Source organism: Onychostoma macrolepis, chromosome 15, assembly GCF_012432095.1.
Source record: "Onychostoma macrolepis isolate SWU-2019 chromosome 15, ASM1243209v1, whole genome shotgun sequence".
Classification (NCBI taxonomy): domain Eukaryota; kingdom Metazoa; phylum Chordata; class Actinopteri; order Cypriniformes; family Cyprinidae; genus Onychostoma; species Onychostoma macrolepis.
The window spans coordinates 25,901,006-25,925,101 of record NC_081169.1 but is presented as its reverse complement, the minus strand read 5'-3'; the positions used below and the strand labels follow the sequence as shown (position 1 = coordinate 25,925,101).

Below are 24,096 nucleotides of genomic sequence, written 5' to 3'. Positions count from 1 at the left end.
TTAACTGTGATTCACACGCCAACTTGTAATCACACTTGTGCGACCCAGTAGCGAACCCTGAGGCACTCCTACCGGCATCCCGTGTCCTTGTCATGTACAGTCTCCCGAAAACCGTTATAGGCCGTAAGCCATCAGATAAACACGATATGTTACCCAACTTCCATTATACTGCAATCTCATCTGCCATCTCCTAAATGATATTTAAAAGGCATTCAACTTTTTTCCCCCCAGCCTCTTTGCCTGCCATGCTTATGTTTCTGGCAACTTTACAGACGTTGTTGTTTTTTTCTGTCTTGGCTTGGAGCCCTGAGTGCCATATTCATCTATGAGTTGATGGTGCCAAGTGAGGGCTCGGGTCAAGTTGTCTTCCCTCTGAGAGGTGAGACTGGAACAGAAAAAACACAGAGAGGAAGCTTGACCTTGGGAAGACTCAGATCTGCTGTTGGATCAAATGTGTTCTAATTGCACTTGAATACATGGTGCAGTACAGTAGGCAAAAATGGAAAGCGCTCTAGGTCGGATAATGAGTTGGTACACTTATATTGTGAGTAGGGCTGCAGCTAACGATTATTTTTATTGTCGACTAATCTCTCGATTATTTTTTCGATTAGTCAACTGATCTATTGATTATTTTTCAATTAATCTATTTATTATTTTCTTATCAGTTGATTAATTCTTTAGTTAAACTATTAATAAATAATAACAGTAACTTCTGCTATTAATCTTTTAATATTTTATTCAAACATTTTCTCATAATTAATACTTTACAAAAAATAAAGAAAGAAAGAAAGAAAAAGAAAATAACAATAAATAAAGAAAAATAACAAGAAAAGAGAAAATAAAGAAATAATAACAACAATAAATAAAGAAAAAAATAACAAGAAAAGAGAGAAAATGAAAGAAATAACAACAATAAATAATTAATAAAAAATACAAATGAAAGAAAACAAAAAATAAAAAGAGAAAAAAATATATAATTAATACAAAATAAAAATTAAAGAAAGAAAAGGAAAGCAAGGAAGCAAGAAAGAAATAATAATAAGAAAGAAAAAAAGAAAGAAAGAAAGAAGTGAGAGACTTGAAATGTTTTATTTATTCAGCAGATTAAAACATCTGCTTGAATATCTGTATGAATGAACAGCTAAAGTCACAACCGCATTCAGGACACTAGAGCGACAGAATCAAAAATGGCTCATAACACCGGGAAGTTTTATGACAGCCCGTTTTTAAATAAATGAGCCCAGTCGAGGCTTGGTGTGCGCCTCTCAGAGCTCGCGCGATCGCGTCCACAGCACTGACGGCAGCTCCGGTGGATCTTGAAGATGAACGCGAATCATTTCTCCTTCTCCGTCTCTGTGGGTGAATTAAACCCATCATGATTATATAGCCAACTCGATGTCCCTTAAGTTCTGTTCATTCAGCTCAACTTTGAATGTGAGAATGCGGTTGGATCTTGACAATGCGAAGGCGTCAGTTTGGCTATATTAATATACGGTTCTGACGGTCGTATAATAATAAAATGCTCTATGAACGCAACTCTATGAAGTGATGTTGCCATACTAGCCTTTACCTTCTGCTCTAGAGTCTTGTTTTGTGTTAAACATGGCAGAAAAACAGTCTTAAGTAGGGATAACTGCAGGCTCGTGCAATGGGCGTGGCTAAAGGTGCGATGCATCGACGCATTCCATGCTAATCTACGTATTTTTATAATCGACGTAATCGATGACGTCGACAAATCGCTGCAGCTCTAATTGTGAGTAGGAATAGACTGGGTATGTATTTGATCTGAAATGGTGATTGATTGATTGATTGATTGATTTTGTCCATCTTCCATTTCAACAAAACAGGCATTTTTGCCAAGTACATCCAGAATATTTAATGAGTTTTGAAGCAGTTTATTGATGTGGACAGTTTGATCTGATTGAAATAATTTAATTCAATCAGTGTTGTCATTGAGATATCAGTTTATTGAAGCAAACCGTTTAAACGTATTTGAATGATTAGCTTGAATCGTTGACAGAAACTTTACAACTTTTCAAACAATTAATTGAAGTGGACAATTTGCACTGATTTGAATCATTAAATTGGATGACTGTGGTAAAATAATAATTGAATGTTGCATTGATTTACAGAAGTGGATAGTTTTAAAAGGGTCATATGACATTGCTAAAAAGAACATTATTTTGTGTATTTGGTGTAATGCAATGTGTTTATGCTGTTTGAGGTTCAAAAAACACATTATTTTCCACATTCTGTACATTATTGTTGCTCCTCTATGCCCCGCCTTTCTGAAACGCGCCGATGTTTACAAAGCGTTCTGAGAAGCGAGGCGTGCTCTGATTGGCCAGCTATCCAATGCGTTGTGATTGGCCGAATACTTCCAGTGTGAGACGGAAATGTTACGGCCCTCACCGTATTGTGATGCCGTGTCCCAGTGCGACGACACAAAAACAATAAAACCCATTATAAACTAGGCATTTTTTGCATCCAATGGGGACATAATTACTGATTATAATGACTTATACTTTCTTTTTATGCATCGCGTTGCATCGCGCCGCGTAAACGTTACCATGTCTGCATTTGTGATTGGAGAAACAACAAACAACAAGCACTACTCTACACAGCTCAAAACTTGCGTTTGAGTAGTCAGTAGCAGAAACGTACTTACAGGCTGTGAGTCAGAAGCGTCAGACTGTCCTTGCAAAGTTGGAATTGCCCCACTTTATAGAAACAGCCTTTGTGCAAGCCAGCACTGCAGGCTACTCTAATATTTGGGTTGAACTGTTCTGGAACAGTGTTGTAAATACAACTTAGCCACTGATTTCTAGTTGTGTCCTCTTTTGGAAGCCCAAACAAAGTACTTTCACTTTCACAACGAAACACACAGCGTCTCCTTGACATAGTGTCGGCGGCAGCAACAGTACTACGGAGAGAATAATAGCTCCACTCTCTTTCTTTGCATATACATTTGGGCGGTGTTTTGCAAATCTCCCCACACCATGACGTAGACATGTGGGGGCGTGTCAGAGTCTTAACTTTTATAATGAATATCTCTTTGGTTTTGAGACTTTTTTGAATCAAATTCTTTGAAGTTGACAGTTTGAACCTGTTCAAATTAACTATTCAAATTTAAATAAATCATTGAGGCAAAATATTAATTTGCAATTTATAGAGTCGTTTGCAATTTATTCATTGAAGAAAACAGTTTAAACTAAATTGAATCATTGTGTGAATCACTGAAGCAAACAAATTGAATTTGGAATCAATTCATTGAAGCAGGCAGTTTGAACTGATTCACAAAAAAGAATCCAGCTTAGCAAATTTAAAGCTATTTTTTCTACTCATATTTAAATCAGTGCTAGAAGATATTTGTCCTGAACGTTCTTCTTTTTTCCATATTAAAATTTAAATGGAATGAAAAGTTGCCATCTTCAAGTTAGTTGGATTGGGAGGTGAAACTGTGAGATGCACTTGCTCCATCCTGCTGAGTTGATGGGAATTTGGCCTGCGTTTTTTGGCATGGGTTTGTGAAGTCTATTTAAATGACTAGAACATCCTCTGTTGGGAAATGAATGTTTCACATTGTTAATTTATTCTTGTGTGTGGTTCTCCTGCTAGTGGGAGTTGTCCTGATATACAGCGGAGACATTGGTCAAAGTCACTCGGCTTTGCCTCAATGGGGAAAAACAAAAACAAGATGTAATTGGCAGAGCGCTTCACTCACACATCTCCCAGTGTGACTCTAAATCTCTTCACCACACACACACACACACACACACACACACACACACTGGATCTTCAGCCTGCGTGCTGTCCCGAGTTTAATTGCGGATACCGTTGTTTTGCATGCGCCTAGTGAAGATACTGTAGTACAGGCATCACAGCCATCCCCTGAGAATGAAAGCATTTTCACACACTGAGAGGTCTCGCAAATATACACATGAGGGGCTGATTTAATTGTCAGCGGCAGTGAGGAAGAGTGACAGCGTCTCTGTGTGACACGAGCAACTCGGAATATTCCATCCACTGCTGTATCCAAACAGACGTGGTCGCCCTCATCCACTAACAAGCGGCTGAATCCTGCTGCTGTGAATTTTCTGAGGGTTAGGACATGAAGACGACAGGTGAATTATTTATATGTGAGGAATATGATGCCGTCATACATCTCTTTTTCTGATTTGTCATTCAGAAGAAGTCAGTATACGTCAGAGATTTTGTATTGCCTGACAGTGCAATCCTGCATTTTTATTTTTTTAAATAAATAAAACTAGTTTGACAAAAATATCTCCCATTAATATCCGGATGTTTGATTTCATTCTATTGTGCAGTATATAGTATGTATAAAGTGCATGGCATGCACATTTTTAATGCATAAACCATACATCTAGGCAATTTTATGGATGATCTATAATTTTAATTTTAAATAATGTAAGTTGTGATTTTTCGACACATTTCTGACTCAAAATTAGATCAGAATGGAAGATGTTTTTACATAAGATTGGAGTGAAAATTGGAAAATAATCTATTTAATTGTAGATATGATAACTGGATGTCACCATGCACACTAAGAGGTCATGTGACAAACAGTAAGTTAGCGGCAGGTGCTTGGAAATGCTGTTTTGTACTCATTTACTGACAAATCTGCTGCGGTAAGGCCAGCTGAATGCGCTGCTTCTGTGCCACTCGCTGCACAGAACAGACGCAGAGAGAGGCGACACTGCGCCGGGAGTCAGATCTCGCGCTCGCGGGGCAGCACTGCCGACATCTTCCACCTGAACCATGGCTAAGGTTTATCAGCAGTACTGTTTCTAGGCATAGGCAAGCTAGGCGGTTGCCTAGAGCGCCACCAGCTGGAGGGGCGCCAATGAGTGCACGTACTGCCGCTACATTTTAACAGGGTTGTGATCAAGAGTGGCACAGACACTGAAATATGACCACCCCCACTGGATCCCCCAACATCATTGGGCTAGAGGACTGTCATTCTGACGATGCCTGTATGCCATTGGATCAGAGCGCTGTTGCTGCCTCTGATTGTTGCAATACGTACTTTATTAAACCGCTTTGTCAAATTTAACGCATCCTGACGGAAGTGTCGAAATGCTGAATCAATTAATTCGCTTCCAAAAAAATAAAATAATAATAATTTGCTTCCAACAGCGCTTAAAGGAAGCAGTGTGATATAGAGGGCAGAGCGTCACGTTATTTAAAGGGCAAGTTCACGCGTCAATGAGTAATAAAAGAACAAGTAGCTGCATTCTGATTACTTTTGTCACTGATCAGGCTTTTATAGGCCTATGTAGTTTGGGGTAACAAAGGGTTTTATAGGTTTGACTGAAATAATAATGCAATAACTGATACAACAACAAAACAATTGAACAAAAAAAAAAACAGATAAAGTCAAAAAGTAGCCGTTGATTATATCTAAACATGTATCCAAATCCAAATGTAATAAATAAATGTATGTGTGATGACAACTTCTCGGCAACTAGGGATTGTTACATAGAGCATCCAGTAGCCTAATGGTATCACAGATAATAAACTGTGCAAAAATTTTTATCTTAACAGTCAATTTACAAATAGGCCTAATGCATTCAGATTTGTGGAACTCACAACGAAATTCCACAAATTAGTGTCGTTACTATGACAACCAATTTGAATGTGACAAGAAACTTATGTCTGAAAAAGAAATTATATATAATTTATAATACGGATTTCGCCTAGGGAGTCAAAATGGCTAGAAACGGCCCTGTTTATCAGTTTGTATATTCTATGTAAAAAGCCGCTAAAAGGGTCTGAAAGTTGCTAAATATAGTGGTAAAGTTGCGCTTGTGTGTGTGAGACGCGGGAGCTGATGGCAGCGGGTGGTGGATATTGTGGATGAGTTCTTCTGTGTCATCACGTTCTACTAGTTCTACAGCTTCAGAACTTACACGCTTAGTAACATACAGCTGTGTTCTTGCCACAATGCAATAGTGAAAACAGACCCCTCTCAAACAGTGTCGCGTTCTGAACGTTATTTAAATGACACCGGTATTGCGGTATTTTAAAAAATTCATATCGGAAGAAAAATAAACACCGGTATTCGGTATGAACCGGTATACCGCCCAGCACTATGACAGGTTATTTTAATGTGTTATGAACTTGTTCTATTCTTTGCCAGTTTTCATGAAATGGTATTATTTTGTGTTACAGAGGCAATCTTGCAGGATTGTTTAATTTTTTCCACCCACGTTACACATGTTATAACTTTGCACACTTGTAGGAGTTCCTTTGGCTTCTACATTTGGCAAATAAATTTGAAAAATATACCTGTGGTATTTGTTAGTAATTTTGCTGGCTTTCAGTTTATGAACATACCAGAATCAAAAATGCACCTTTAAGTTTATAGAACAGATAATATTAGATGGCCACCCTGCCTGCATGGAAGTCCTATTACCAGTTTTGTGAACCATACACAACGCATGACTCATAACTATACCAAATTAGGAGCAAAGCAAAACATGAACTGGGATTCAACCAGAATTTTATTAAACTGAATTAGATTAAGTACACTTTCTGCTTGAATTTACACTATTTTTCCGTCCATGTTACATACGTTAAATTTTACATCAACTCAACTTTGATCAAAGTTTACTAGTTTACCATTGCCAGATTTATCCTGTCTTTCACACAGCTGTACCCAAGGTTTTCTCAGGATGTTAACCTGAGGACAATGGCTTTCTCCATGAAGATTGATTTTGCAGGCTATTGTCCTTGCAGTTAGGCCTAAACTGTGGAATCGCCCAGGTAGCTGTTTGAAATGTTTTGTTACTTTCATGGGTAAACAATTCACATTTTCTTAAAAAAAAAAAAAAAAAAAGAAAATATGTGGTTAATATTACAAATAATGGTTGAAAAATTGTATATATATTTTTTTATTACATAAACATTTAAACTTACTAGCTATTTGTTTGCATAATATGTACTGTTTCAATGCTATTTGTTTTATGTAAATATGTGTTGCGTGTTTCAGAGTAAAGCACGTCACTGTGTTCTTTTAAACATAAGCAGCACACTATTGGTTTTTTCAGTATCTCAGATTTTTCTTAAATTATAATTTTTTTTTTTTATTATTTAATTCCATAGTAATATTTTGGGCCAAATCGTCTTTTTTTTATCTGAAAAATCTGTTTTTAGAAAAAAAAAAAGTAGGGAGTTTTTAGTGTGCAGTACAGAGCCGTGATCCTCGGGTCTCATACAGCAGCAGTGATATTCAGAATAACTTATGAGTGTCACACATTACTAGCACACTGGCACTGTTCACATCCAGTGCCGTCTTCTCTCAGGAAAGCCTCAGCCGTTCTCCATCTGTTTCGGGGTGTCTGTTGAGATTGACTGGAGCCAGAGGCAGAGAGACTGCTCTTATTGTTTTAGCCCTCCAGACTGGGGGGCCCCTGGGCAGGATGGGCCGTAGTCTCCCAGAGGAGCCCTGCTTCTCTCTCCGGGCTGCCCTTGACCCCCACAGCCAGAGGAGACCCTGCGGATCTGTTTCACAGCTGACAGAGGCCTTCCTCTCCGGGCTGGCCTTTGTTTCTGAAATCCTCCGCAGGCCCCAGATGGGACTCACGAGGATGGACGTTTCGGATGAGGCCGTGATGCAAATTCTGAGTTTGAAATATGAGGCTTGGCGTCTGCGTTCTGAAGAGCTTCAACAGTGCTTTCTCGAGTAGCGTCAAATGACAGAGAGTGGCAGTTCACTTTTCTGAGCCCTCTGATCTTAAGTCTGATAATAGACAGTGTAGTTGTTTCTGTCCTTTATGAAGCTGTCAGACTGTACGAAAGAAGTTTAGGACTTTGACTAAGCATTTAACTGGTTTTGCCACTTTCTGAGCTCATTGATACGGCGAATGCCATCTCATCTCAACCCTAGAAATCCCACGGTTGGCAATGTTTCGAATGCAATAGAAAATGAAAGAATTTGAATGTCTGGAGTTTGTCAAGGCTAACGCTAATTAATAAGATATTTATGTTCTAAATTGAGTAGAAAAGACAATATTAAGGCTAAATTAATTAAATATATACATTGAATGTTTCAGAGTGAAGTGCAGCACACATCTCATGTCTTGGCGTTCTCAGTTTCTCAGAGCAACTCGGTTTGCAGTAAATGATGTTCCAAACAAACTCATTTGTTATTTTAGTATTGCAATTTCACAGTTGTGCTGTAAATTTATTATTATTATAATTTTTTATTATTATTATTATTTTTATTTTTTTTACAATTAACACTTAGGATTTTTTGTTTTGCAATTTCTGATTTTGTTGAATATTTTTATTTAGTAGTAGTAATAATAATAATAATCAATACAATTATACTAAAAATATTTATAAAAATGTTATAAAATTATTTTATTAATATATAAAAATATTGATATATATAATTACACAATTTTGGGCCAAACTGTGCATCCCACAGCAAATCTGTAAGTACTTTTTTTTTTAAATCACATTTTTAATCACAATTTTTATCAGAAAAATTAAGATTCTTTTTGCCTCCACCAAATTTTTATCTAAAAGACTCTTCTGCTATAAGGGTGTGAGCTAAACTTTTTCTCTGTCAGAATTGAGCTTAGATTCATTGCAAAAGCCATTAATCATCCATTTGTGTCAAAATCGTACAGTGTGCATTTGGCTTTAATTTGCTGGGATACTACAGACAAGAAATGCCGGTTGAGTTCACCAATCTCTAGCATTCAAGCAGATCCACCCTCTGGTTTTTACGACTTTTTGACTCAGTTTTATGACCAGTACAGGTGTTGCTAAGCTATCTCTGTGAAAAGGCCGAATGCACACCCTGTGCTTATCTTGCCCAATAAATCCCACTAAATGACCTGCTAATCACCGATTAATGGTGTTACAAATAGGCCGTTGCCCTCCGTGGTGCAGGTGTCTTATCAGTGCTCAAATACTCCTATCGGACTTGGGCCAGCGGTGATTGAATGCGGTTCTGAAGCAGCAGAGCAGTCCTGTGTTGTGACTCACGCTCCTCTTTGTTTCAGCGCTGTGCTATAGGGCATGTTTGCAGGAAAGGGGAATTTTGAGCTTCATTAAGGCCTTAAAAAGTTGCGCATCTATGTCTGCACACACTTGAGGCTTATTTCTTTATCTGCTCAGTCATGATAAGGAAAGAGAGAGATTTTACTGCAGAGCACACACAAATAGACAGAGTAAAGTATCTATGTTCGTGACACATTAACACATCAACAGGAAGTTGATCTTATCCATCAGGATTTGATTGCATTTGTGGATATATATAGAGATGTGTTATGCTCACCAAGGCTAGATTAACTTGATTAAAAATACAGTAATATTTTAAAATATTTAAAATATATTTAAAATATTTTTAGAATGCAATTTATTCCATAAATTGCAGCTATTACTTTAGTCTTCAGTGTCACGTGATCCTTCAGAAATCATTGTAATATGCTGATTTGCTGCTCAAAATAAATTTTTTGTGCTGCTTGATATTTTTGTGGAAACAGTGGTATGTGTGTGTGTGTGTGTATGTATATGTGTGTAATAATTTTTTTATTAAGTTTTCAGAATACAAAAATGCATATTAATATATCAGTGTTATTACACTGTAAAAGAGAATTTGTTAAGTCAACTTAAAATAATTTGTTACCCCGCTGACTTAAAATTTTAAGTACACTCAACTCAAACATTTTAGTCAACTTAAAATTTTTAAGTTGTACTAAGTGACAACTGAAATATTTTAGTTGACTAAACAAAAAAATGTAAGGCCGCTGCCTTAAAATGAACCGTAACAAATGCTTTTAAGTTGAAACAACAATTTTGTTTACAGTGTCTAGTAACACTGAGATACTATCAATGTTTAATTAAAATTTTGAAACTTTTTTTGTTATTTCTACTTTCATTTCAATTTTAGTAATTTTGTTGTTTTTTAATTTTTATTAGTTATTTTTTATATGTCTATAGAAAAAAGTTTTATGATTCATAAATTCTTCTGTATGTTTTTATATGTTTATATAATTTATATTCATTTGTATTTCAGTTTTACTTTTAATTATTATAGTACATTGTTAAACTTAATTAGAATGAGAATTGCTGCTTTGGCAACTAAAAAAAGTTTTTAATATTTTATTTCAGTTGTTATTTATTTTATTTATTTTTTAGTTTTCATTTTAGTTAACTATTATAACCCTGTAGTATACATATATTTAAATTATTATTATTATTTTTTTTGTATAACTTGCAATGATAAATCTTACAAGACGAATTACTTTTATTATAGTAGGGTATATACATATACACCATATAATTTGAAAATTCTTTTTTTCTTTCTTTCTTTCTTTCTTTCTTTCTTTCTTTTCAAAGTCATTCAATCTCTTTCTGTTTCTTTCTTGTTTGATCTCTGTTTCTCCATGTCCAGTGTCTCTCACACACTGTACTAACACTGTATGACCTTGGTGTCCTCAGGCGATCAGTGTCTGGCCGTAACTCTCTCTCAGTGCCAGGTTCTCGTCTCCTCGCTGATGAGGACTCACTGAGAACAGCTCATTTCCATCTGAAGTTAATGCAGCCACTGAAGCTGAACTTATTAAAACTGCCGTGTGACACTTCTCTCTCTCTCTGTCTCTCTCTCTCTCTCTCTCTCTCATCCCTTCCCCTCCTCCCCTCTGTGTGGAAATAAATGAAGTGAACTGCACTGTAGGTTGTAATGTAATTGCACTGTGCATGAATATAGCTGTGAGCTGTGTAGGTTAACATTGCTGAGAGGTGTGTGGAGTTTTTTAATTGCAAAGGCAGACTAGAGTGAAAGCACCCTGCTGATACGCTCTCTGTTCCTCCCAGGCAACTTAACAAATACACACACACACACACTCACACACACCTTATTGAAGAAGACCCCAGATATAACTATTATAGATCAACCCCAAATTATTTTTTCCCACCTTCAGGCAGCAGTGCGAGTTACTGAAGACGATAAGGTTTTTTTTTTTTTTTTTTTTTTGGAATCGCAGTATCTTAATAAAGTCCAAATGAAAAATTAATGTAGTGATAATTTTCAGAATGAAGTCATATTTAAGAGGAGATATAGTAATATTGTGAGGGAAAAACTAGTAAAAAGAAACATTTGTAAAAACGTTTCACACCTACAATGTATTTTGTACGCTTTTCAATATACAACGTTATTTATGCACGTAATTGTGCATACATACACTGGCACCAAAAGATTGAAATAATTAAAATTTGATCAACAATTAAATTGGAAAATAATATTACAATTTAAAATGGCTGTTTTTGTTAGAATATATATTTAAAATGCAATTTATTCTTGTGATGCAAAAAGCTGAATTATATATATATATATATATATATATATATATATATATATATATATATGAGTAAGGGATGTTCAGGCTTGTGTTGAATCCCCTGTCCGAGGTTTCCTCTCCTCTTAATTACCTCCAATGCAAACCTCCAGTGGCTTCCCTCCACCCGATGAGGAAAAGTGGAGTGATAGAAGGATAGCAAGACTGATACAGCCTCACATATTGAGTGTACTTCATGTGTATGTATGTAGTATGTTGTGTGTGTGTGTGTGTGTGTGTGTCAGTCTGAGAGGAAGAAAATAATTCTTGCCCTAGGCAGCGATCGATCAGATCTTAGATGCAGAAATCCCAGTGTCCCTCCGCTGAGCCCATGGAGCTGATTAGCTCATCTCATATTCTCAGAGAACAGTAAAGAGCACAAGAGGAAAGAGCATGGAAAAAAAAGAGAGGGGCGGGGGCTACAGGAGACCAAAAGCAGTGGACAAGCAAAAGGAAGAAAACAGTCAGATGTGGAAATAAACAGATGAAAAGAGTCAGCAGAGCGCTGAGAAAGAAATACTAGAAACACAGCTGCTTTTATTTATTATCCATGAAGAGAGACTGAGTTATACAGTAGATGCTCTTTCTTTTTCTTTTCGTTCTTTTCATTCTTTCTTGCATTTTTGTCTCGTTCACAGCATGTAAATTTTAAATATACTTTGCCGTGTAACGTGGCGCCGCCCTCAACAGTACCTCTCATTATTGAGCATATGCAGCGTTCCATCGTATAAAAAAATAAGTAAAAGAAATAAGTACGGCTGGTCTGCCGAGAGCGAGAGCAGGGCTTCTGCATTTCAAAGTGCAGTGGGAATATTGCATGTAGTGAGGTCTTCTGACTTTGTGAGTGGACTCATGAGCACCTTGGGAGGAGGAGGAGGAGGGTAGTTTTTCCTTCTCTCCTGACTGGATACTTCTCTAAGCGTATGCAGCCAGCATAGATGAAGTCAGACTGCTTTAACAGGATGGAAGAGCCCGACCTGAACAGGTTAACTTAATATGCAGACGCTTTATCTGAGAGATTACCCTGAGCCATTTTCTTCCTCATTATTTTTTCTGACTCTATTATAAATCTCCTTTTCTGTCACCATTCTTTAATATTCATCCTTTTTACTATAGGCAAACAAATTGGGTTTTTCAATAGCCAATACTGAAGTTGATATCTAGAGAATGGGAGGTGGCTGATATACTGCCCATATATACAGTATAATGAACACTTATTGGATTGCTACAAAACACTTACTGGATGCAACATTTAATCAAATATTGACATAAAATGCTTTTTAAAGTAATAGAAAATGTCTTTGTGCATTCTGCATCACAGATAAACGACACTTTTTTTTTTTTTTTAAACGCAATATTGTTTTGGTCATGCTTAGACCATGAAATGTTTATGTATATGTATATATAATATTTGATCTTATTAATTCTATGGATTTATACTATTTGTTTATACAATGTCAGGTCATTTCTGTTCATAAACAATACACACATGGCTGTTAGCAGACAGTAGCCATTATGCATTCGCTCTGTGTTGTTTGCAGAAAAGTACTGGTATTGTCCTGCAGTGTGTTCATATGTGTCAAAAAAGCACAGCTCATTATCTTCCCATTACATATTTACACGTACTGTGAACACTAGAGCCAACCGTTCTTCTCCGCAACATGCAAATCAATGAATGCATTACCTCACACAAACTTTCGCTGATGTTAGGGATGATTTAATGCTCATAGGCACTGTCTTATGGAGCTCTCCTTCCGCAGAAGGGCCGGAGGGAGGGATAGTTGGATGTAAGGAACGGGGGATGGGATGAAAAGAGAGTGAAAAGCCGGTGGGTTGGGGGTTGGATGAATGAATTTTGACCCTGTACTGCCAATTAATCCTAGCTCTTTTTAATTGGGGCTGAATGGACTCCAAAGGGCAGTGTTGAGATGCGCACACACTATATTGTAGCCGTTAGGCATTAAAGATGCAAGCCTCATTTGCATATAAAACAGGTCTTACGGGTGCAGTTCACTGGTCTCTGAACACAAGCAAACGACTTAAGCCCAAAAAGGCAGATTGGCTGTCTCCAATTTTAGCTACTTTTGTATTTCCCTACGCAGTGACTGTGCTTCCTTTACACTTTCAGCCTTCAAGCGCGCGCGCACACACACACATACACAAACCCAGACATCCACAGAGCTGTCTGATGTGTGTCTCTCTGTAATGCCTCTTATCTTCCTTTTCCTCCAAACACCCCCTCATCCCTAACTTTACAGCCCTCTCATTTCACGTCTTTGATCAGGGAAGTGGCGCACCGCTTAAATGACAGTGGCTTGGTTTAAGCACAGGTCTGCCGCAGTCCAAAGAACAGAGAGATTTCAGTAATGAAGGGCTTGGTTCCCTCCCAGAGCTTTTGTGTTAGTCAAAGCCACACCAATATGTTTGTAGGAAGTTACCAACACCTGCTTCAGGAATTACTAGAAATTTCAAGGAATGGTTCATTTTGTCATTTATTCACCCTTATGTTCCATTTATTCCAAACCATTATTTATTTATTTCTTCTTTGAAAGGTGTTCGTGCTGCTCTTTTCCATACAGCCAATGGTGACCAACTTTTCAACATTTAAGAGAAGCTTAAATTAAGAAAATCTGCTCATATACACTGAGAAAAATTTGGTGTTGAAACCATTTTCACTAAGAAATTGCTAGTAAATTTCATGACAAATTAGCACATACAAAGTTATAATACAGTTACCAAAGAGTCATATTTTGTGCCACTTCTTGTCTTTTTGGAGTTCAACAAGCTCTGGTCACCATTCACTTCCATTGTATGGAAAACATTTTTCTCCTCAGTAGAAAGAAAATCATACAGGTGAGGGTGAGCATATGGTGACCGAAAATTCATTTTGGGGTCAGCCATTCCTTTAAATAACTGTATGTTGTAATGCGTCCCAATGACATTATGTGCTCAGTTCAGTCTCCTGTAGCCAAAGTCATCACATTCAGGCATGAAAATATCAGGATACATCCATCTGGATCTAGTCAGCGGTGCACTTTATTTGTATTGAATTTGCATTAGGATACAAAACAGAATCTCATCTGACCTGAAGCTCATTGGAAAATTGCTCGTCATTAATATTGCTTGAATATTGATCGTGTTCATACATCAGAGCAGCATATCCATTAGATTTCTGAATCGTGTTTTAAAATTTATACCACAGTGTTATTGAATTCTTGATTGTGATTGGCTTATCTATCTATCTATCTATCTATCTATCTATCTATCTATCTATCTATCTATCTATCTATCTATCTATCTATCTATCTATCTCTCTGTCTGTCTGTCTGTCTGTCTGTCTGTCTGTCTGTCTGTCTATCTATCTATCTATCTATCTATCTATCTATCTATCTATCTATCTGTCTGTCTGTCTGTCTGTCTGTCTGTCTGTCTGTCTGTCTGTCTGTCTGTCTGTCTGTCTATCTATCTATCTCTCTGTCTGTCTGTCTGTCTGTCTGTCTGTCTGTCTGTCTATCTATCTATCTATCTATCTATCTATCTATCTATCTATCTATCTATCTATCTATCTATCTATCTATCTATCTATCTATCTATCTATCTGTCTATCTATCTCTCTGTCTGTCTGTCTGTCTATCTATCTATCTATCTATCTATCTGTCTATCTATCTATCTCTGTCTGTCTGTCTGTCTGTCTGTCTGTCTATCCATCTATCTATCTGTCTATCTATCTCTCTGTCTGTCTGTCTGTCTGTCTGTCTATTAGGGGTGGAATGGTTCAGCTTACTCATGGTTCGGTTTGTATCACGGTTTTAGAATCACGATTTTGGAACGGTTCAGTATGTGCTATGTTTAGGGAAAAACTACTGTCAAATAAAAATAAAGACAATAAGAAAAATCTATCTAACTATAAGTGACAGCACAAATAAATACAATAGAGTAAATATACAAGTAAACAGTGATTATCAGGTTTTTTTTTTAGGTAGGTCTAACATTAGTTTTTAGGTGCAGAAATTGAATAAATATATAAATTATAGATTAATCTTTATTAAAGTTACAAAAGCTATTCAATCAAGAGCAGTGAGTGAGCTCCTTGTTGTTACTGTATGATTAATATTAAGAAAGTGCTGTCACTTTAAGAGAATGCACTGATGTAGTGCACTGATACAGTATGTTCAGCCAGCTATGTCTGCTATAGAATAAGATGGGCATTTTGACATAATTTTTGTGTGAATTTGTCCATTCAAACTTAGGGTGTGCCATATCATACCACCCACGATAATACCGGTATACATTTTTACATGATAAAAAAGTGTCATATCGCGATATCTGTGATATAGCAACGTGATGATGTATTTACTATGGATGCACCGATTGTTCGGCAGCCGAGATTGTTTGGCCGAAAATAAATCTAATAAACCTAAAAACCTAATAAATTGTACAGAACAATGACGTGACGCGATCAAATAGAGTCGCGCACTAATGCAGCAAACACGTCAGCAGTCTCGAAGCATTTGAAATTGTCCGAGAAAGACGCAAAAATCATTACAAGCACCGACAGCGAGAGACCGTTTAGTACTGCATCACATGTCTCCGATGAGAAGAGGAAGGGGTGGTTGTTGCTGGTTTCTGTATGATGATTAAAATCGTGAAATGGCCTTTAACAATTAAATACACTTCAGAACGTTATGTTTTCTAATACACGCATGAATTGTATGTGTTCAAACAGCGCTGCAGGAGATGCTGTCTCGTTAGCCAGGGTTCAAACCGTGAGGGAAATCTGCGCTGAAACTGTTACTCGTCAGTTGCTCAGTAACACTTTTATTTTGACAAGGCATGTGACAATGTGATACGTGCATCTTCCCAAATTAGTAATGAGAATAATTTATAAATCTGCTGCTGTCAACCAACAAAAAGAAGCACTGAGGACTTCCTGCGGGTTTCCGTCAAAATAAAAGCTCCATCAACATTCTTAAATGTTAGTATTGTAATTTAACTGTTGTAAATTAAAAAGACAGTAATAATGATAATAATTACAACAGCTCTATTAATACATTTATTATAATGTTCACACAGTGTTCAAATTGATATCTGTAATATTTTCTAATGTTTGAAAATAATTCCCTTCTGCTCAGCAAGGCTGCATTTATTTGCATGAAGGGGGTCTCAAAAATGGCCACAAAATATTATTTTACTAACTTATTCATTTTAAGTTAGATTGTGCTTTGTTGGTATAATGTCTGTTAGAATGTTAAAAAGTATTTTTAAATTGTTTAGTATTAGTGTACAATTTTTTAAATAATAAGTTATTCCATGTAGTGTCCATTTCATTCATTTAACATTTAATATCGGAGGCATCCAAGTTATTTGACATATTTTAACATATTTGAACAATAGTTACTTTCCCTGGTAATTGGTTACTTTTATAATGATGTAACTCAGTTACTATTTGTGAGAAGTAACTAGTAACTATAACTAATTACTTTTTCTAAAGTAACTTGCCCAACACTGGTCACTACTATTGCACTATAATGCTGCTTCTGCCAGCTTATGACAATAGATTTACACTTGAATTAGATAGTCTGTCATCAATGACAGTAGCTCATTGGAAAAGGATGGAAAATGCCCTTCATTGTGTTTGCACTAATAAATGCTGCTGCCTGCCAACTGCAATCACCAATAAAACGTTGTTCCATATTTTTTTGTATATCGTCATAAATATCGCAAATATTCTTGAAATATTGTGATATAATTTTGAGGCTATATCGCCCATCACTAATTCAAACACAATACTTCAGAGAGAGCTTAAAGGAACACTCCACTATTTTTGAAAATAGGTTCATTTTCCAACTCCCCAAGAGTTTTCGAATCCATTCAGCCGATCTCCGGGTCTGGCGGTAGCACTTTTAGCGCAGCTTAGCATAGATCATTGAATCTGATTAGACCGTTAACATCTCGCTCAAAAATGACCGAAGAGTTTCAATATTTTTCCTATTTAAAACTTGACTCTTCTGTAGTTACATCGTGTACTAAGACTGACGGAAAATGAAAAGTTGTGATTTTCTAGGCCGATATGGCTAGGAACTATACTCTCATTCCCGTGTAATAATCAAGGAACTTTGCTCCTGTACCATGGGTGCAGCAGGCGCAATGATATTACGTACCGCCTCTCACAATTGTCTCCATGGTTGCAAGGCACGCTCCCTGTGCAAGCAGCGCTGCGTAATATCATTACGCCTGCTGCACCCAATTAATCAAACATCTATTTATTTAATCAAACAAATCTCACTTTTTTTTTCCCAGGATCCCGTCTGCGGCAGGAAGACTACGCACCCCGCATTGTGGAACACCCCTCTGATCTGATCGTATCCAAGGGTGAGCCAGCCACCCTAAACTGCAAGGCGGAGGGGCGGCCGACCCCCACTGTGGAGTGGTACAAGGATGGAGAGCGTGTGGAAACGGACCGGGACAACCCTCGATCCCACCGCATGCTCCTGCCCAGTGGCTCGCTCTTCTTCCTGCGTATCGTACACGGCCGTCGCAGCAAACCCGACGAAGGCTCCTACGTTTGCGTGGCCCGTAACTACCTGGGAGAAGCGGTTAGCCACAACGCCTCACTGGAAGTAGCTAGTAAGTGTTCGGCTGGTTTCTTATCATGCTGGGTTCTTGCGGTTTATGGGTGTCTACTTATAGAGTGCGATATTAAGATATTGGATGTGTTTGGATAAAGTAGGCTTAGCGGTTCAGTTCCGAATGATTCGTATCGTCTTCCAGGAGTGGTTTGAAAGCAGGCCAGTCTTAATTTGGCTTTGTGTTTGTGACTTTCCTGGCCTGGAACTGAATATAAGTGAGCCTGTAGCCTCTCCAGCTGAATAGAAAGCGTTTCCAGTTTCCTCTTGGGTCTCTGGGTCTCAATGGACTCAGTGGGTCGGATAATCTCGCTGGAGATGGGCAGGATGTGACTGTGCCACTGGACCTGCATGGTGATCCTGATGGAGGAAACGGGCCAGATGGCCTGAAGAGGACAGAATAGGTCTTAGTAGGTGGTCGTGAGCTATAAAAACCATAAATGAACTCCCAATAGTTTATGATATTTATAGTAGAGATCACAAGATAGCGGTTACCTTTATCTGTTATGCTTTATTGATGTGTGCTGTATCTCTTTGTCCGATTGGCATTTGTAGTTTTTTTCTTTTTTCATTTGATTCAAGGAGTTGTGCATCAATGGGGTCGATTTTTATCCTTTTTAAAAAGGATTTACAAAACTGTTTTTGTGTACAGGCTCAAAGCAGATACTTTAAATGGGCTTATTACTTAAAACTTGTGGTTTTCAGCGATTCTCCTTGGCCTCGGACGTGATATGCATTACATACCATCTCTCTTTAAGCTTGAAAGGACCGATCTCGGATATCAACCGCTTTTCAAGTATGCCTAGGAGCTGTCACCAACCCTCTTGTTGTAATCTAATCGAGTCAGTGCTGGACCCGGAGGGGGGCGAGTCACTCGTGTAGTGTGTACCAATGGCATGTCTTACTCACTCTCACTCTGCTATTAAAAACTGACCTTACCCTTATAGAAATGGACTGTAGTTCTTGCCTACATTTAAAAAATCTATTTATTATTAAGTATTTTTATATATATTTTTTTACATTTTATATAATAAATACAAGTATATATCATTATATGTGATTTTTTATAATACTTTTTTCAGAGGATTGTTTTTTTTCTCTGAATTGTGTTTTTTATTGTTTTAAAAATAAAGTTACATTATTTACTGAGAGTTATTCTTCTGGGCAATGGTGTAAGAGAAATAAACTGAATTCAAGTGATATTTTCTGCAAAGATTTTTAATAGAGAGTTTTAAAAGCATTTTAATATCTTGCAAAATTTTCCATCTGAAGTAAATGTATCTTGTTTTCCAGTAAATAGCTTATATAAAAGCCTTAAAACACTGATTAAGAAAAATGTAATTTTGAAATCTGGTGATTGCTGTTCACAAACACAAAACAAACAAACAATATATATAGTAATATATATAGTAGTACAAGTATAGTAGTATAATAGTAATAATAAATTAGCTAAAAGTTACTGAGAGTTATTCTTAAAAGTTTATTTGGGCAACAGAGTTAGAGAAATAACCTGAATTCAAGTTATGTCCTCTGAAAATAAGTTTTGATACCTTGCAAAATTTTGCATCTGAAGTAAAAAAAAATTCCAGTAAATATCTAGTATAAAAGCCTTAAAACATTAAGAAGAAAAATCTTAATCAAATCTGAAAATTACCAATAACCAATCAAAATTATAAGCAAAAATAATAATAATAATAAATAAATAAATAAATAAATGTACTTAATTTTATTACTTATTTTAGATCTCATAAAATATCTGTAAGTCATTTGTAATTCATTTGTAAGTTGCTTTGGATAAAAGCATCTGTTAAATGACTATATGTAAATGTAAATGTAAGTATATTTTCATACTTATTTGTGGAAGATTTTTTATTTACTATTTATAAATATTACGTAATAGTAAGTAATAAAATTGATAGTAAAGTTTATTCTTTGACCGTCTAAATTTTTAATTATTGAGCCAAAATACCGTTAATATAGTTAGTGTTACTGTAGTAAAACAATTGTACATTTTCATGAGGGTACCAGTTGCAAAGCTAGTGTTTTTGTAAGCTACTGTAGGCCAGTGCTGGTCAAACAGAAACATAAATTTGTATATGTTGAAGTTGATGGGAAAATTATGTGAGCTCAGAGACTAAAAAGTGAGAAAATATCATGCGGTATATCAAGCAGTGGGTGATATACTGTATGCTATTTGTTCTGGAGGCCTTCTTTTTTTTTTTTGCAAGAATGAAAACAAGAGGCTTGGCTGGCGGGCGGACGACTTGGCCCGACATGAGGAAAAGCTCGGGCTGTTTGGCCGCAGCCTTCGGGCTGCTTATTCTGAATAAGGTTCAAACAGGACCATAATGACACAGTGGCAAAGCTCAAAACCCTCACTGCCTGTCCGCTCCCTCCGCCCCCCTGCCCCGCCGCCACGCATGTAATTACCCCGCTCAGGCAACCATGATGGAAACCTGCGACAGGAAGGTAGTAGAATTCCTGCCTAAACTCCCCTTTTCCATCCAAAACTAGACAGTCAGTGTCGGAGGCAGGGAGAAATCTATCACTTCTCGGATATCAACACTCACCTACTTATTCAGACTGACACCAGGAATGTCAGACCTGCTGTTTGCCAAGAAAACCGCCGAAAAGGAAGTTAAGACCTCAAAATGTGTTTGTTCTGCCTAGCCTGCTCTTACAAGAACACTGTGTACACAATCTTTCCTTTTTCTAAAGTTATTTTAATAATCCCGCTTTTACGATCGCCCAACACCCGGCGGACCGTAAATCTAATCCAACTTTCAACAAGCCGTGTTTGGCCAGGCAACGACGCTTAGCACAGTTCTGTTGCGGGTTTATTATTAACTTAATGTACAGTAGAGGCTCTGTGCGGCGTGCTGAGGTAAAATGGGTCAATCCGGGCATTCGTTCTGCTCTGTATGTCCCGTGTACGTCCCTGAAGTTGGATTTTGCCCCTTTTGTTTCCATGTTTTCCTTTCAATATGAAACTCGGAGGCTTATAATGCTTCATGTGTCACGCTTTGTTAGAGTATAATGACTCGCAGAGGAACAAAGACTGAGAGAGAGGAATGTAAGAAAAGATGGGACTGGCTTTATCCGTAAGAGCTCACTGTTCACCCCGATGGCTCCGGGCCACGCGTTGCGTAATGCATAGTATCAGGCTGCATCTTTAAGGATGACAGACGTGTCTGTTGCAGGTTTCCTCGCACTCTAAAAACAGCTGTAAAATGGCGATCAAAGAAAAGGGAGTTTTAGGACCTGCATAAATGACATTGTGAGATTGTTAAAAGATTGATAGGCGGTAATGTGTCATTTTATTGTTATGACTACGTACAGTGTGAAACGGGTTCGATTAGTTGGGGTTGTAACTTTATTTAATAAGTATTTTTTACTGGTTTTCCAGTTTAAAAATGCTTAAAATTGGCAGTAAAGACATTTATAATGTAGACGAAAAATTAATTAAAGAATCTTAATAACATATTGTTTATACAGAAGTACTGAGTAGCACAACTGTTTTAAACATTGATAATAATCAGAATTGTTTCTTGAGCAAATCAGCATATTAGAATGACTTCTGAAGGATCATGTGACATTAGAGTAATGATGCTGAAAATTCAGCTTTGCTTCACATGAATAAATTGCATTTTTTAAAAATATATTCAAAAAGAAAACAGTTATTTTAAATTGTAAAAGTTTTTACTGTATTTTTGATCAAATAAATGCAGCCTTGCTGAGCATAAGAGACTTCTTTCAAAAACATTAAAAAATCTTACCGTTCGAAACTTTTGAACATTAGTTTATCTTGTTGGGATTTCTTTCTGTTTTTAGATATTTTAACTGGAAAATATGCTAAACTTTTCCCCAAAACGCTCACTTTTTTACCTGTAATACTTCTGAGAAGTCAGCTTTGTCCTTTATTAGCATGCTAAATAACTGCAGCATGTGGAAAGCCTCTAATTATAGTGTACTCTTCCAGTTCTTGGGCTGCGGTGGGAATGTGGGTCAGTACGCCAGACCCCGATAACCCCGTCAGGACGTGTGGAGCGCTCTATAACGCTCTCTAGTCTTGGACTAAGAGAGACTTATTAACCTGGGAAATCATCAATCATTAAATCATCTAATTACAGTTTTTTTGTGTTTAAAACTATCTATCCCAAAGTTTTTCATTCCCAATCTGATGCTGAAGTTAGGTTTGATAAATCACTTTCTGCAGTGCTATGTTTAAATTTATGTGGCCTGTCATTTAGCACGTTCATATGTTGTGGCGGCCATGTGAGCATTGTAATTCAAATCTAGCTTGTGCCATTTCCAAGTCCCATTCCAACAAATTCTTCACATCATTTCCTCTACATTCTGTATTAGTCTTAACAGTAAAAGCGGCAAAAAGTCCAAAAAAGTTTTAGGGCTGGCACAGAGGAGGAGCTGCTGTCGTGACAGACACAAAATCAAGCTGACGTTTCATCTGTGAAACGGAGGAGGACAGTTGGCGTTCGCCCTCTGAACACCCCTCATTATTCCCTCGCAGGATGTTCCCCTCTGCTACATCTGTGTGCTCCTGCCGCCTTTGATATTCAAACCAACCCGTTTCCATTATAGATTCATCATAGCTGTGCAGAATTCACTTCCCTGTCCTTTTCCCCCTCGCAAGCGCCAACGTGCTTTCCACTGTTTGCTCTGAGAATATTTGTGTTTCATTAAGTTATTATAAGAGGGAGCCACGTTATAGCTGAAGAGGACAAGGGTTTGGGTCCCTTGAGAATCCATCTTCTTGATTCTTTAGTGCAATTATGTCCCATGATCCTTTCAGACCTCTTCATACCTCTGCTGACAATTCAGAAATTAATTCAATTGTGTGTTGTTTTTTTCGGAGGAGACACGTAGGCGGCAGCTTTTGGCTCTCAAACTCGGCGGTAAGCTAAGTAGTGGCCTTTTCCCTGAAAATAGTTAAACAGCACAGTGTTTCCTGCAGAAATCAACTATATTTGAGGTGTATTCCCAACCCAAGAAGAGCAGGAAGACAGCGTTCCTCACATCTGCTTTTGAGATGTCAGTATGGGTAATCGTCGCAAACCGGCTCTCTTTAATTGGCTGGTGGGTGTGTTTCTCCTTTAGCGTCATGGGGACTATTTGCAGATGCCCAGAAATTACAAGGAAAACTAATCTGCAATGTTTAATTACAGTGCTGAGGGGAGTTACTGACAGCCCTTGGGGGATGGACGGAAATAAAAAAGAGACCAGAGAAGATAAGTGCAGGTTCTTCCTGCTTTTTCCCATGTTATCATGCTCTCATCTCTCCGGAGATCCACACTAGCTCTTGTTTCGTACTCGACCTGATTAGCATTAATATGGTTAATTGCTTCAACTTCAGGCCCCCGAACCATGCAACATCTGCCATGCATATTCAGTCATGTGAATCCAACATCTTATTTCTAGCGGCATAAAAAAGTTGGAGATGTGTGATATTGCAATTTGGTTAGGACTGTGGCTAGGGACGCACAATATATATTGGTATTATATATGTTATCCTCCAAAATTGGATATTTTTATTAATATTTACTGGTATTGCTCAATATATTTAGTTATGCATGCTCATTTCTGTTAAGTGTAATCTTTAAAATATCAAAATAATCCATTGGCAAATTTTCATACTTAATACTATTGTGATGCCTAAATTCACTTAGCATTTTTAAAATAGTTGATTTGAATCGTCAGTGTGTAATTTTTCATGTAATAATAATAATAATAATAATAATTTGTATTATTTAAATATTTGAATTATAATTTGAATTTAATATTTGAATTTTTATATTTTAGTTGTTATTAGACATAACATGATTTTTTTGTATTCAGACAAAATAGTTAATTAAATCATATCATATATATATATATATATATAGAGAGAGAGAGAGAGAGAGACAGAATTTTGTTATTACGGATTATTGCCCATAACTTAGAAATGTTTATTTTAGTTTTTGTTATTTTTTATATTTAAAAAAAAAAGTACATTCATTTTCATACATTTGGTTTAAATAAAACAAAATAACAATACAAATATTTTAATATTTTATCATTTTAAAAGTGACCATTTATTGGTT

The 24,096-nt window shown here is 36.9% G+C and overlaps 1 protein-coding gene across 8 annotated transcripts in view; it reads left to right on the top strand.

Annotated features, from left to right (window-relative positions):
* Positions 1 to 24,096, top strand: part of robo1 (roundabout, axon guidance receptor, homolog 1 (Drosophila)) — a 291,617-nt gene that overhangs the window by 131,867 nt on the left and 135,654 nt on the right. For all 8 annotated transcript variants that reach the window (XM_058799334.1, XM_058799331.1, XM_058799336.1 and 5 more), the window contains one exon: positions 17,673 to 17,999. In XM_058799334.1, coding sequence (XP_058655317.1) covers positions 17,673 to 17,999 — 327 coding nt within the window. The remainder of the gene's footprint in view (positions 1 to 17,672; positions 18,000 to 24,096) is intronic.